General features: G+C 40.9%; 1 protein-coding gene across 6 annotated transcripts in view; it reads right to left on the minus strand.

Moving 5' to 3' along the window:
* KIAA0753 (KIAA0753 ortholog) overlaps nt 1-12,324 on the minus strand; it is a 55,691-nt gene that overhangs the window by 33,796 nt on the left and 9,571 nt on the right. For 4 of the 6 annotated variants that reach the window (XR_008619163.1, XM_028498808.2, XM_024127689.3 and 1 more), the window contains exons 4-8: nt 10,023-10,129; nt 8,455-8,574; nt 7,874-7,936; nt 7,251-7,466; nt 4,824-5,034 (exon numbers count right to left, since the gene is read on the minus strand). Coding sequence is in view for 5 of the 6 variants with exons in the window: in XM_028498808.2 (XP_028354609.1) it covers nt 4,824-5,034; nt 7,251-7,466; nt 7,874-7,936; nt 8,455-8,574; nt 10,023-10,129 (717 nt within the window). In the remaining variant the exon portion in view is untranslated. The remainder of the gene's footprint in view (nt 1-4,823; nt 5,035-7,250; nt 7,467-7,873; nt 7,937-8,454; nt 8,575-10,022; nt 10,130-12,324) is intronic. The other 2 variants (XM_024127690.3, XM_028498810.2) reach the window with 1 other exon arrangement.

The raw sequence follows: 12,324 nt of genomic DNA on the forward strand, positions 1-12,324 counted from the left end.
TTCATTCTTTTTCTATATGTTTTAAATATTTCATAATAAAAGAAAAACTACATTTAGACTACTTTAAGAGTAGTCTAAACTACATTTAGACTACTTTAATCTGGCCAAAGGCCAGATCCTCCTTGCATCACTTTTTTAAGCTGGTACTTTTCAAGGTCATGGAAGTTACGCAACAAGGATACATAAATTGGAAGGAAAGAATGCTTAGACTAAATCCTCAGTCTAAAACTTATTTATTAATCCCCAAGTTTACATATAGCAAGGCAACTCTGACCTCTAGGTCCTGAGGCCTTTTCAGTTCTGATTTGCATAAATCAACTGCAAATGTAGTACAAGTTCCAGGGGCAGCTGAGTTTGAGGACATTGCTGGTGATGGGGAGGGAACCAGCATCCTTACATCTGACAAGTTATACTAATGCAATCAACCACTGCAAGAACATTTCAGAAGCCGCTAAAGAAACACGCCAGCCAACAATTACATGAATCACAAGATCAAATCAGGCTCACACATATATCCCAACTGAAAAGACGGGGTTTTCCACCCAAGTGGCTCCCTATGACTTTTAGGGGTGTGGGGGTGCGTTGGGAAGAGGAGACCTTAGGAACTCAGAATGGAGGTATTAGGTAGAGTGAGATCTAAAACAGAAACAGAAACTGCAACCTTCTGAAATCCAGATTATAAAGACCAAAAAAATACCAATAAAATAAATAAAAATAAGAGGGCTACCATATCCTTCCCCATGAGCAACTGTATTAAATTTGCAAAGTAGCTAACCATAATACCTCAATTTGTAATGATGATAACGACAGTGATTTTATGATCAGCCCTGACATCTGCACACTTTCTCAGTTTCTAACACAATTCACATTCACATTTGAGGCTCACCATGACACGCAGAGCATGTGGGGCAACGATTACTACGGTTGGTTTTTCAGATGAGAAAGTAACAGTTAAGTGCTTTACTCAAGGTCACAAGGTCAGCAAGCAGCAGAGTCACATCTTCTGACTCTCTCAGTCCAGGGCAAGGCCCATTCATTCTGCCCTTTCAGGAACTACGGAGCTGTTTTACTAGTGTTTTTCAGATGAGAAAGTAACAGTTAAGTGCTTTACTCAAGGTCACAAGGTCAGCAAGCAGCAGAGTCACATCTTCTGACTCTCTCAGTCCAGGGCAAGGCCCATTCATTCTGCCCTTTCAGGAACTACGGAGCTGTTCCACATAAACACATTATCCAGATAACTAAAGCTCACTTAATTCTTGATGAATTATCTAATTTGCTACTTAAAACAACTAAGTCAGTTACATCGGATAAGGACCACAGGCATACCTGAGAGATCTTGCAGGTTCGGTTCCAGACCACCAAAATAGAGCAAATATCACAATAAAGCGAGTCACACAGATGTTTTGGTCTCCCAGTGCACATAAAAGTTATGTTTACACTATGTAGTATGTAGTTGATTAAGTGAGCAATAGCCTTATGTCTTTAAAAAACGTATACACCTTGGGCTTCCCTGGTGGCACAGTGGTTGAGAGTCCGCCTGCTGATGCAGGGGAACTGGGTTCGCGCCCCGGTCTGGGAGGATCCCACGTGCCGTGGAGCGGCTGGGCCCGTGAGCCATGGCCGCTGAGCCTGCGCTCCGCAACGGGAGAGGCCACAACAGTGAGAGGCCCGCGTACGGGGCAAAAAAAAAAAACAAAATCAACACCAAGCTACATCTTATTTCTATGAGGATATTTACAACACAGGTAACTGAGAAAGGGTCCTATGTAGAATACTCCTACAAAGAACTCCTACAAATCAATAAAGAAAAGGAGAGAGAGAGAGAAAGGAAAAAAGGGAATAGAAAATGAGAGAGAGAGAGAGAGAGGGAGGGAGGGAGGGAGGGAGGGAGGGAGGGAGGGAGGGAGGACTGGTCAAGAGACTTGAACTGGCACTTCACAAAAGAAGCCATGTAAATGGTCAATAAATATATGAAGAAGTACTCACCATTAAACATCCAGAAAACGTAACTAAAACCACAATGACAGCTTTACACATCAGGTCACCAAAATTTTAAAAATTAATAACAAGGGCTGGCAAGGATGTGTAGCAACTGTTCTCATACACGGCTGGTTGGAATATAAAAGGATAAAACTACTTTGAAAAAAATCTTTATTACAGTTGAACAAATACATACCCGATGACCTAACAATTATACTCCTGGGAATAAACCCAACAGAAACACAGGCACACGTGTACCAAGAGACATATATAAAAACGATCACAGTAGTTTCCCTTATGATCACCCCAAACTGGAAAGAACCCAATGATTAAAACAACAGAATAAATAAATAAATGGCCATATATTTGTACAACGGAATACAGCAGTGAACATAAACAAATCACAGCTACACAAACAGAACAGATGAATCTCACAAACTGTTAAGTGGAAGAAGCCAGTCACAAGAAAATACCAATTGTGTGATTCTATTTTTTATAAAGTTCCAAATCAGGCAAAACCAAAGTACAGCATTAAAAGTCACAGTGATGGTTAATAGAGGGGAAGAAGCAGGGAAGGAGGTTGGAAGAGGAGAGTCTAGGGGGTTTCTTAGTGTTCCATTTCCTGACTTGGGTGGTGGTCATACACAAATGTTTGTTTTCTGATAACTGAGCTGTAAATTTATAGGGCACTTTTCTATCTGTACATTCCACTTGAATTAAAAGAAGGAAAACTAGTTTACTGGATTCATCCACACTCTGATATAAACGGCATATTAAAAAATTCAATATTAAAATCTTAAAACTATTTTAAAACACTATCAATGTATATATGTCAGTTTAAGAAGGAAAAAAAAAAAGAGGAAAAGAAAATCTCTTAGCAAAACAGGAACAGAAGAAAATTTCCTTAACTTCATACGCAGATTTGCCAAAAATCAATAGTCAGCATCACATATGAAAAAGCATTCCCTTTAAACTGGGAAGAGGGCAGGCACGCAAGGGGAGTTGATGTCCACCATTACAGCTATTATTCAATATTACCCTGAATTAAAATACATTCAATAAAGCAGAAAGAGGAAAAAAGAAAGGTATAAAAGGTATAAAAATTGCAAAGAGAGGCAAAACTTAAGTGAGCTCATCTATCTGGAAAAATACATAAAAATTAACAAAATCTCATATTTCATCAAATCTGAAATATCAAGTATAAGACATACCATTATTTTATGTACCGACAGGAAATTTTAAAATATCGTCAAGTAATTGTAAGATATCATCAATTTAAGAATGCATCTCAATTTTAGAAATTAGAACCAATGAACCCATCCTTAGAACCAATGAAATACAGTATCATAACAAATTAAAGATTTCAGCAAGGTGTCAGATCTGAGAGCAATGTAAAAATCCAACAACTCTCCTATAAGTAGCAATAACCAATTTCAAAGTGTAATTTTAAAAACAGATCCCATTCACAATAGCAATAAAAACTGGAAATAAACCTAACAAGAAATTTAGGAATTCCTATATAGTCCTACGTCAGGGATTATCATATGCAGAAAGTTATAAAATTCAACTGAAGGGATGGAAAAGGGGCATGAATAAATTGATAGGATCATATTGTAAAGATGTCATTCCTCTCCTATTTAATTTATGAACTCAATGTAATACCAATCGAACCCCCAATAGCAGTTTTCATGGAACTTGACAAACTCATCCTAAATTCCTCTGAAGATAAGCAATCACCATCAGCAAAATTTTGAAAACGCACAACAACAAAGAGGAAAGAACTACCTCTTAAAATATTAAAATATGTAGGAAAGAATGATGATTTTGCCTACAAAATTAAAATTTTCTGGGAATTCCCTGGCAGTCCAGTGGTTAGGACTTGGTGCTTTCACTGCCAGGGTCCAGGGTCAATCCCTGGTCAGAGAAGTAAGATCCCGCAAGCCTCGTGGCACAGCTGAAAAACGTAAATAAAATAAATAATAAAAATAAAATTTTCTGTGCCAGAAAAGATATCATAAACAAAATTCAAAAGTAAGTGTCTAAGAGAAAATATTTACAATACATGTAGACCAGAAAAGGATTAAGATCCAAAATATATAAAGAACTTCTATATACCCATAAACAAAAGACAGAACCCAGTAGAGAGATGGCAAAGGATATGAACAGATAAATCACAGAAGAGGAAATAAACAAGGCTAAGGAACACATGAAAGAAAAACCTTCCTGACTAGGAATCAGGGAAACACAATATAAAACAGTAAGGTACCATTTTCCACCAAGAGACTGCAAAATCTTTTATATTTCACTACATAAAGTACTTGGCAAGGATATGGGGAAATACATACTGATGGTCACTGCTAAACAAAACAACTTGCCCATTTTCAAGGGCAAGTTGGCAGTATATGTTTAAATGTGCACACCACGTAAGCTTGCAACTCTGCTTATTGGAATAATGAGAATTTACTACCTATGTAAAAAAAGATCATATGTATCAACCAAACGTGTGTTTGTGTAGATATGTATATATCTATCGTTAAAATGTAAATAAAGAAACTTAAAAAAAAAAAAAGCAGGGTTCTAACTTCCAGCTCTGCAGGGATTTACTTTGGTTAGCCCAAACGCTATGATGCAGGAAAAGGGAAGTTTACTTTCTCCACCCTCCTCTATGGAAAAATACTCCAGCCTCCAGCCTAAGGAAGCATTTTGGTTGCTATTCCTTTATCCTAGTTCAAGTGCACCTATTGTGGACTAGGCTTCAAATCCTGACCCAGGGGGACAACTGTTACAGTCCAGACAATTTCAAAGAATGAAGTATCTTGTAATAAACACTTTAGGACACATACCAGCAAGAAGCTTCTTTGCCACTGAAGGTCTTCTTCCTTCCTGTGGAAATATCTCCTTTGCTACGAAGGGCCTCCTCTCACTCTTCGGTGATGTACTTCGCCATCTCTCTAAGGCCCTTTGGCTACCAATAGGAAATCTGCTCCGAATTTCACTGAAACATTTCTTTGCCTTTTTTGGTGACAGTGTCTTTTCCAGGAGGGATTCCAAAGCCTGCCATGAAACAGTTAATCATTCTCTTAGTTTATCTCACAGAAGTCTGACTTCTCAATTATAAAACTGAAAATGGGAACTCCAGAGAAACTCATTATTAAATGGCTATCTCTAACTGTTAATGAAACATCACTTAATTTTAAAACTTGGTTATTTAGGAATCCAATTAATAAAAGAATTCTGCATGTTCTTTTACATGTTTAGCTCACTAAAACCAATAGCAAAAAAATAAAGAATATGACCACTCTTAAAGGCATCCAAATTCTAAAATTAAGGATTCCTATTTTAAAAACTAACCATAGTCTTCAGAATATAATCCTATACGCTATATAAGCATTTTAATTCTCAATGAAAACCCCATAAACTTAAATTATCCTTTAAGTGGGCACACAGACTGTATTTAATGTACATCTTCATAAACTAAAGGAAACTTAGCATGTCCAGTGGCTCTGGTCACTCATCTACCACAACGGGGGAGATCTGTGCCCCTCCACCCCTTCTAAGAGAGGCATGTCCTCTAACAAGTACCCACTCATCACCAGGCAGCAAGGGCCCAGTCTCCCTCCAGTCAGTACAAGTTAAGGACAACTGAACACAGCCAGGGACATTTAGTTCAGATGACAGTAAGGCAATAAGAAAATAATAAGCTATGGGTTGGTGTAGTACACATCAACAAGAAAGAATAAATTTCTTCTGCTACTGAATATTTTCAAATGTAGAGGAGACAAACATTACATTTAAGAAACATTATGGGGCTTCCCTGGTGGCGCAGTGGTTGAGAATCTGCCTGCTAATGCAGGGGACACGGGTTCGAGCCCTGGTCTGGGAGGATCCCACATGCCACGGAGCATCTAAGCCCGTGAGCCACAACTACTGAGCCTGCGCCCTGCAACAGGAGAGGCCGCGATAGTGAGAGGCCCGCACACCGCAATGAAGAGTGGCCCCTGCTTGCCACAACTACAGAAAGCCCTCGCACAGAAACGAAGACCCAATACAGCAAAAATAAATAAATAAACTCCTACCCCCAACATCTAAAAAGAAAAAAAAAGAAACATTATGTTAAGGCACTCCTTCTCAAAATTTGGGAAAGGGACTATATCTCTTGATATCCTTTCTAGGATTAGCAAGATATGTCCTCTAAATGAAATCACCTGGCCAATAACTATTTCTTATGGATAAGTTTAAAAAGCACCACATAACTTGATATGCTACCTAAAGGTCTCCATTTGACAATAACATTCCTGATAGTAAGTTCTATACACACGAATGTAACCAATGTAAATCACAAACATATTTGCTGGATAATGAAACTGTAAAGGTAGAAGGGGACTTAAAGATCACCAAGGGCTAGTTAATGGTAGAACTGGTCTGTCACTTAGTCTCGAATTCTTCCCACTACAGCATCCTTCCTCTACAGCCAACAGCTTACTGTGTCACGCTAACAGAAAGGCCATCCTTTTATTTGTGGATGAAAATGTGTGGCGCAGTGGAAATAACACTGGCACGGGAGTCAGAAAACAGGCATTGGATTTCCAGCCATCAAGAGAAGTAACTGTGTCATGTCTCTGACCTTTTTTTTTAATCTGTAAAATAACAGTAATAAAACCTATTGCAAATCACAGCAACGCAGTAAGGATGAAATGACAGCATTCCACAAACTTCAAAGAACCATAAAGATTTAAGGACACAGTGTTTTTGCTGTCTTTGTCACCAATAAAACTAAAAACACTATCCATTCCTGACTAGTACATACCGGTTGTGATTTCCAGAAGTCTCTAGCCATAGCACGAGACTTTAGACTCTGCTTCCGTATATTTTTGTGTTTCTTTTTTTCAAAAATCTATCTAGATTGCACACTGATATTCTAATCTAAGCACTAATCTAAACAGTGCTTTACTGTTTTCCTTTTGTATGCTAATAAGTTCTTCTGGTCACGGTATGGAACATTCTGTTTAATTAATGGACCTGGTTAAGAGTTGTTATATGTTCTAGACTCAAGTCACCAATTCTCAAAGCAGTGAAATACAATATAGACTAGACTGTAAAAACAAAATTAAAATGAAGTGCTTCTTCTGCCCTCTGAAAAGCTTGAATTTACTAGGTACCAGCTTTGTCTTGTAGTCTCCACAAATCTCAATGAAATTAGGCAATGGTAAACATTACTTCCCTGCTTAGAAACAATGCACTTTAAACAAAAATCGGAGTCAATTTCATACCTCAGTTTGTTGCAGGATGTCTATCACCACATCAGGGACAGAAGAATTGGCCTCCAGCTTGGCAGAACAGAGTGAAAGCTGGCGGATGAGACTGCCCAGTTCCTTGCACCAAGTAGGAACTGGGTGCTCCACCCGGTCAGTAAACTGAGTAACAAACATCTGTAAGGCCCGAATGGCTCCTCGATGGGCAGCTGCCAGCCTGGACACTGCCCATGACTGGCAATAAATGAGATGCGAGAGTTATTTCAATACTCACAACTTCTAAACATTAACCCAACCCTTACGAACATTTATAGCCAATCTTCTTTCTATGTAAGAACAACTTCTACTGTAAAAACTTTTTCACAGTAAAGGGAATTGTAAAGCTTAAAGGTTTTCTAATGACAAAGTCTTCTCCCTTTTATGCTCAGTTTCTTATACCAGGAGCAACAACAAAAATCTATTTTCAGAACCTGTTTCTTGGAAGGTGAGCCCAAATTCAGAATATGTAAGATGCTCACTCCCTAACAGGTTTCTACAAGCACTGAAAATAATATTAGTGCAGAGAACCCACACATAATACTAACAAAACACTGGAAATGTAGTTTATAAGTAGTATTAATCATAATTAAATTGCATCATACCTTCTTAGTGTGTTTAATTTTATGTGGACTCAATTTATCCAATTCTTCCTGGATTTCTTTAACCTGTTTTGTAAAGGGGGGAGAAATGAAAACTTTGTACCTTTCCACTGATCTTTCCTGTAGAAAAGGATACATTTTCCTTTGTCCAAATATAACCGTTATTATTATTTTTTACAATAAATTTATTTATTTATTTTTTGGCTGCGTTGGGTCTTCGTTGCTGCGTGCGGGCTTTCTCTAGCTGCGGCAAGCAGGGGCTGCTCTGCGTTGCGGTGCGCGGGCTTCTCGTTGCGGTGGCTCCTCTTGTTGTGGAGCACAGGCTCTAGGTCCACGGGTTCAGTAGTTGCAGCTTGCGGGCTCAGTAGTCGTGGCTCGCGGGCTCTAGAGCGCAGGCTCAGTAGTTGTGGCGCACAGGCCTAGTTGCTCCGCGGCATGTGGGATCTTCCCAGACCAGGGCTCGAACCCGTGTCCCCTGCACTGGCAGACGGATTCTTAACCACTGCGCCACCAGGGAAGTCCCAGATATAACCCTTACTAATTCAAGTCACTTGAAAATGAAACAAGGCTCTTGATTCATGTACCTTCAAAGTAGCTATTGGTTTCCAGTTCGAGATGGTGACTAGAGCACAGGGTTCACCTTCCATCCCTTGGTCCCCAATGTAAGAGGAATTTAACATGAAGCAGTGAAGGTGAAGGTGACTCTGGAAAGGTAGGAGGGCCAGAACAGGATGTCTTCAGTGCTGTGGCTAAAGAATTCAGCTTCCACCCTCTAGTAACAGCAAGCCAATCAAACCTTTCAAGCACAGCTCTGATTCGTGTCTCAGAACAATCTTTATGGCAGCAGCGCAGTGTAAAAAACAAGATGAACCCAACAAGAATACAGAACAAAATCTAACTCAGGCATTATCTTTTAAATGAAAGAGTCCAGTTTTGGGTTCAGCAATAAGGCTAACACGTGAGCTAAGTGGCCAGAAATGAGTTCAAGGCTTACTAATGAGTAAGGCGTTAAAGTTAAAACAAACATTTAAAAATTCTATCCACAATGTAAAAAATGTAAATGCCTGCTTATCGGCCACTCAACGTGTCCTGAAGGACACTTAACACATCCTTCACTCTTTACTATTTAGTAAAGACACTTAAACTATTTACTATCTACGAAGCGTCTAGTACACAATAAACGTGAGACAGATGGGAAACTAACAAGGTCCCTATCCTCTAAGACTATAAGGTGGCTTACTGGGGACCATGGGTTTCAGGGTAACTGATCCACTTAAATTTATCTGCAAAAATATGGGCTGTATAAGCATTTTTTTCTGGGGAAAGGACACATAGCTTTTAGTAGGTTCTCAAGAGTCTATGACCCCAAAAAGTAAAGAAAAAAACAAAAACAAAAAATCCCCCAGTATTTAAAGAGTTTGGCCAGGGACTTCCCTGGTGGCGTGGTGGTCAAGAATCCGCCTGCCAGTGCAGGGGACAAGGGTTTGATCCCTGGCCCGGGAAGATCCCACATGCCTCGGAGCAACTAAGCCCATGCGCCACAACTACTGAACCTGCACTCTAGAGCCCAAAAGCCACAACTACTGAGCCCGCGCACCACAACTAGTGAAGCCCGTGTGCCTAGAGTCAGCGCTCTGCAAGAAGAGAAGCCACTGCAATGAGAAGCCGGCGCACCGCAACAAAGAGGAGCCCGCACTCACCACGACTAGAGAAAGCCTGTGCACAGCCACGAAGACCCGACACAGCCAAAAATTTTTAAAAAGTAAATAAATGAAACAAATAAATTTATTAAAAAAAAAAAAAAGAGAAGGCACCGCAATGAGAAGCCCGCGCACCGCAACAAAGGGTAGCCCCTGCTCGCAGCAACTAGAGTAAGCCTGTGCGCAGCAACGAAGACCCAAGGCAGCCAAAAATAAATTTTAAAAATGTTTTAAAAAGATAAAAATAAAATAAAGAGTTTGGCCACATACACATAATACACAAACACACATAAAGGCAGAGGACGAGAAGCAGAGTTATTCGTCCACGTGTTCAGGAAATTCGGCCTCACAAACACATCAGAATTCACGTAGGATACCTGGTGCTGATATGCCTGAGACAAAAGGACAACAGGAATTCCCCGAGAAGGTCCCCGGTCCCCGAGCCTCCGCACCTGCTGCTGGAGGACGTAGAGCGTTCGGGCAGAACGGACGGCCTGCTCCTGCCTCCTGACACGGATTCTCCGCTCTTCATCTGGATCCAAAGCTTCTTCCATGCGATCTGAAAATATTATAAACCACACATTAAAAACTTATAAAAACTTCAATTACTCAAAGAGATAATGAGGTTGACAATCTCTAGTTTTATTAAGAAAAAAAATGAAGCTGTCATAACCAAAAATTTCAGTTTTCATCAGCCAAAAAACTAGGAACCAGCAAGCGGGCCTGTGTCCTGACTCAGAGATGGAAGAGACATGAAGACCAACTAGATCAAGCTCCCCTCCAGACAAGAATTCCCTGAACCAAATCCCACTGGACAGCCTATGCCACAGTTATGCATCTCTTACTATTTTTAAATTCTTTCTATTGAACCCAAATCTATAATGCTTTCTATTTTTTTTGAATTAAATTTCTTGGTCACATCACGTGGCATGCGGGCTCTTAGTTCCCTGACCAGGGATGGAACCCATGCCCCCTGCAGTGGAAGTGCAGGGTCTTAACCACTGGACCGCCAGGGAAGTCCCGTGCTTTCTATTTTTCCAAATCTATAATGCTTTCTATTTTTTTTTAATTAAATTTCTTGGTCACATCACGTGGCATGCGGGCTCTTAGTTCCCCGACCAGGGGTGGAACCCATGCCCCCTGCAGTGGAAGTGCAGGGTCTTAACCACTGGACCGCCAGGGAAGTCCCGTGCTTTCTATTTTTTTAAAAAAACATTTATTGACCTATTTTTATGTTTAGCGAGATTTCTTTTGCACTGTCTTATCTTGAACCCAGATGAGAAGTCCTTTCTCCAACGTATTTAGACACCAAGGGCTAAAACTATTTGCGCGTCCAAAGTCTTCGTTTATTTGTCAGGAAGCACACCCTGTACACGCTGCTGCTCCACATTTTCAAAAGACTCATTCAAAGGAACTGTTTCTGGAAGACTGCCTGAGCAGCTCAGCTCTAAAGGCCCCCCGTACGAGGCCCCATCACCAGAGCAGCGGGCCTCGTGGCTTTGCCCCCCTGGCAGCATGGTTTCTACCAAACTATGCTGCGGGGTCACATGCCGCAGACCGCCACTGAGCGATGTTAGGAGAAACGAGCCACAACACTGCTGCTATTCTCATGTAGGAATGTTTTCGAATTGTTCATGTTACACAACATACTCTTTTTTTTTTTTGCTTTTTGCGGTACGCGGGCCTCTCACTGTGGCGGCCTCTCCCGCTGCGGAGCACGGGCTCCGGACGCGCAGGCGCGGCGGCCGTGGCTCACGGGCCCGGCCTCTCCGCGGCACGTGGGATCCTCCCGGACCTGGGTGCGAACCCGCGTCCCCTGCATCGGCAGGCGGACTCTCAACCGCTGCGCCGCCAGGGAAGCCCCACACGACATACTCTTTATGAAGACCCACCAGAGAAATTTTTTTCCAGCCTCAATACGTGGTATAATATTTCTCCTCATACAACTGTTTTTTTCTTTGTAAATTCTGCAACTGACCACATTTTCCTGGTGAGCTGACTGTGAGGAAGCTCAGAAACAAAGCTGTAACCCATTCCTAATAAATCTTATTTTTTCCTTTCCTTATTTTTTCCTGTGCCAAAATATCCTCATTTACATATTTTGTTCTATTTTATTCAATCTGTTTCTGTAAGGCACCTTAAATTCCTTATGTAACACGCATACACGCACATATGCATACATTACTTGACTTTATAGTGCAAAAGGTCATTCTAGACTATGTGTTATCTCAGCACAGTGGCTCCTTTTGATGTTAACTCCCTGTTCCTTGCAGTCTGAAAGCTAGCCTTGATCCCCCCACTTGTTAGCTATGGTAACCCCGAATTTTCCATGTGCAGTCAATCTTCTACTCCCCAGGGAAATGCAAGGGCATAGGGAACACTGAAAAACTGTAGAGAACAGTATATGAGGATTATACACCTTCCTTTCTACCCTGTGGTCAGATATTTTATACGTATATCCGTAACTCCCCATCACTGCTGTGTACTCATCTAAACATTGCCTAAGTTAGAACTGGTTTTAGCTATAATATACAGGTATTATGCTCTTTTCTGAACAAATTAAAAATAATTTTTCCAGAAGGACTTCTGGATACAGAAGCAAAACATTACAGGATAATTTGCACTCAGGGGCTAGAAGACCTAAGCTTCAGACAACAGGTACCACAATTACGAGGCGGGGCCCCCAGTCAGTCGACCTACCAACTACAGCCTAAGGAAAAGGGGCCCTTTCCGGTGCCTCTGCTGGAAAGAGGG

This window comes from Physeter macrocephalus, chromosome 14 (assembly GCF_002837175.3).
Source record: "Physeter macrocephalus isolate SW-GA chromosome 14, ASM283717v5, whole genome shotgun sequence".
NCBI classification, from domain to species: Eukaryota; Metazoa; Chordata; class Mammalia; order Artiodactyla; family Physeteridae; genus Physeter; species Physeter macrocephalus.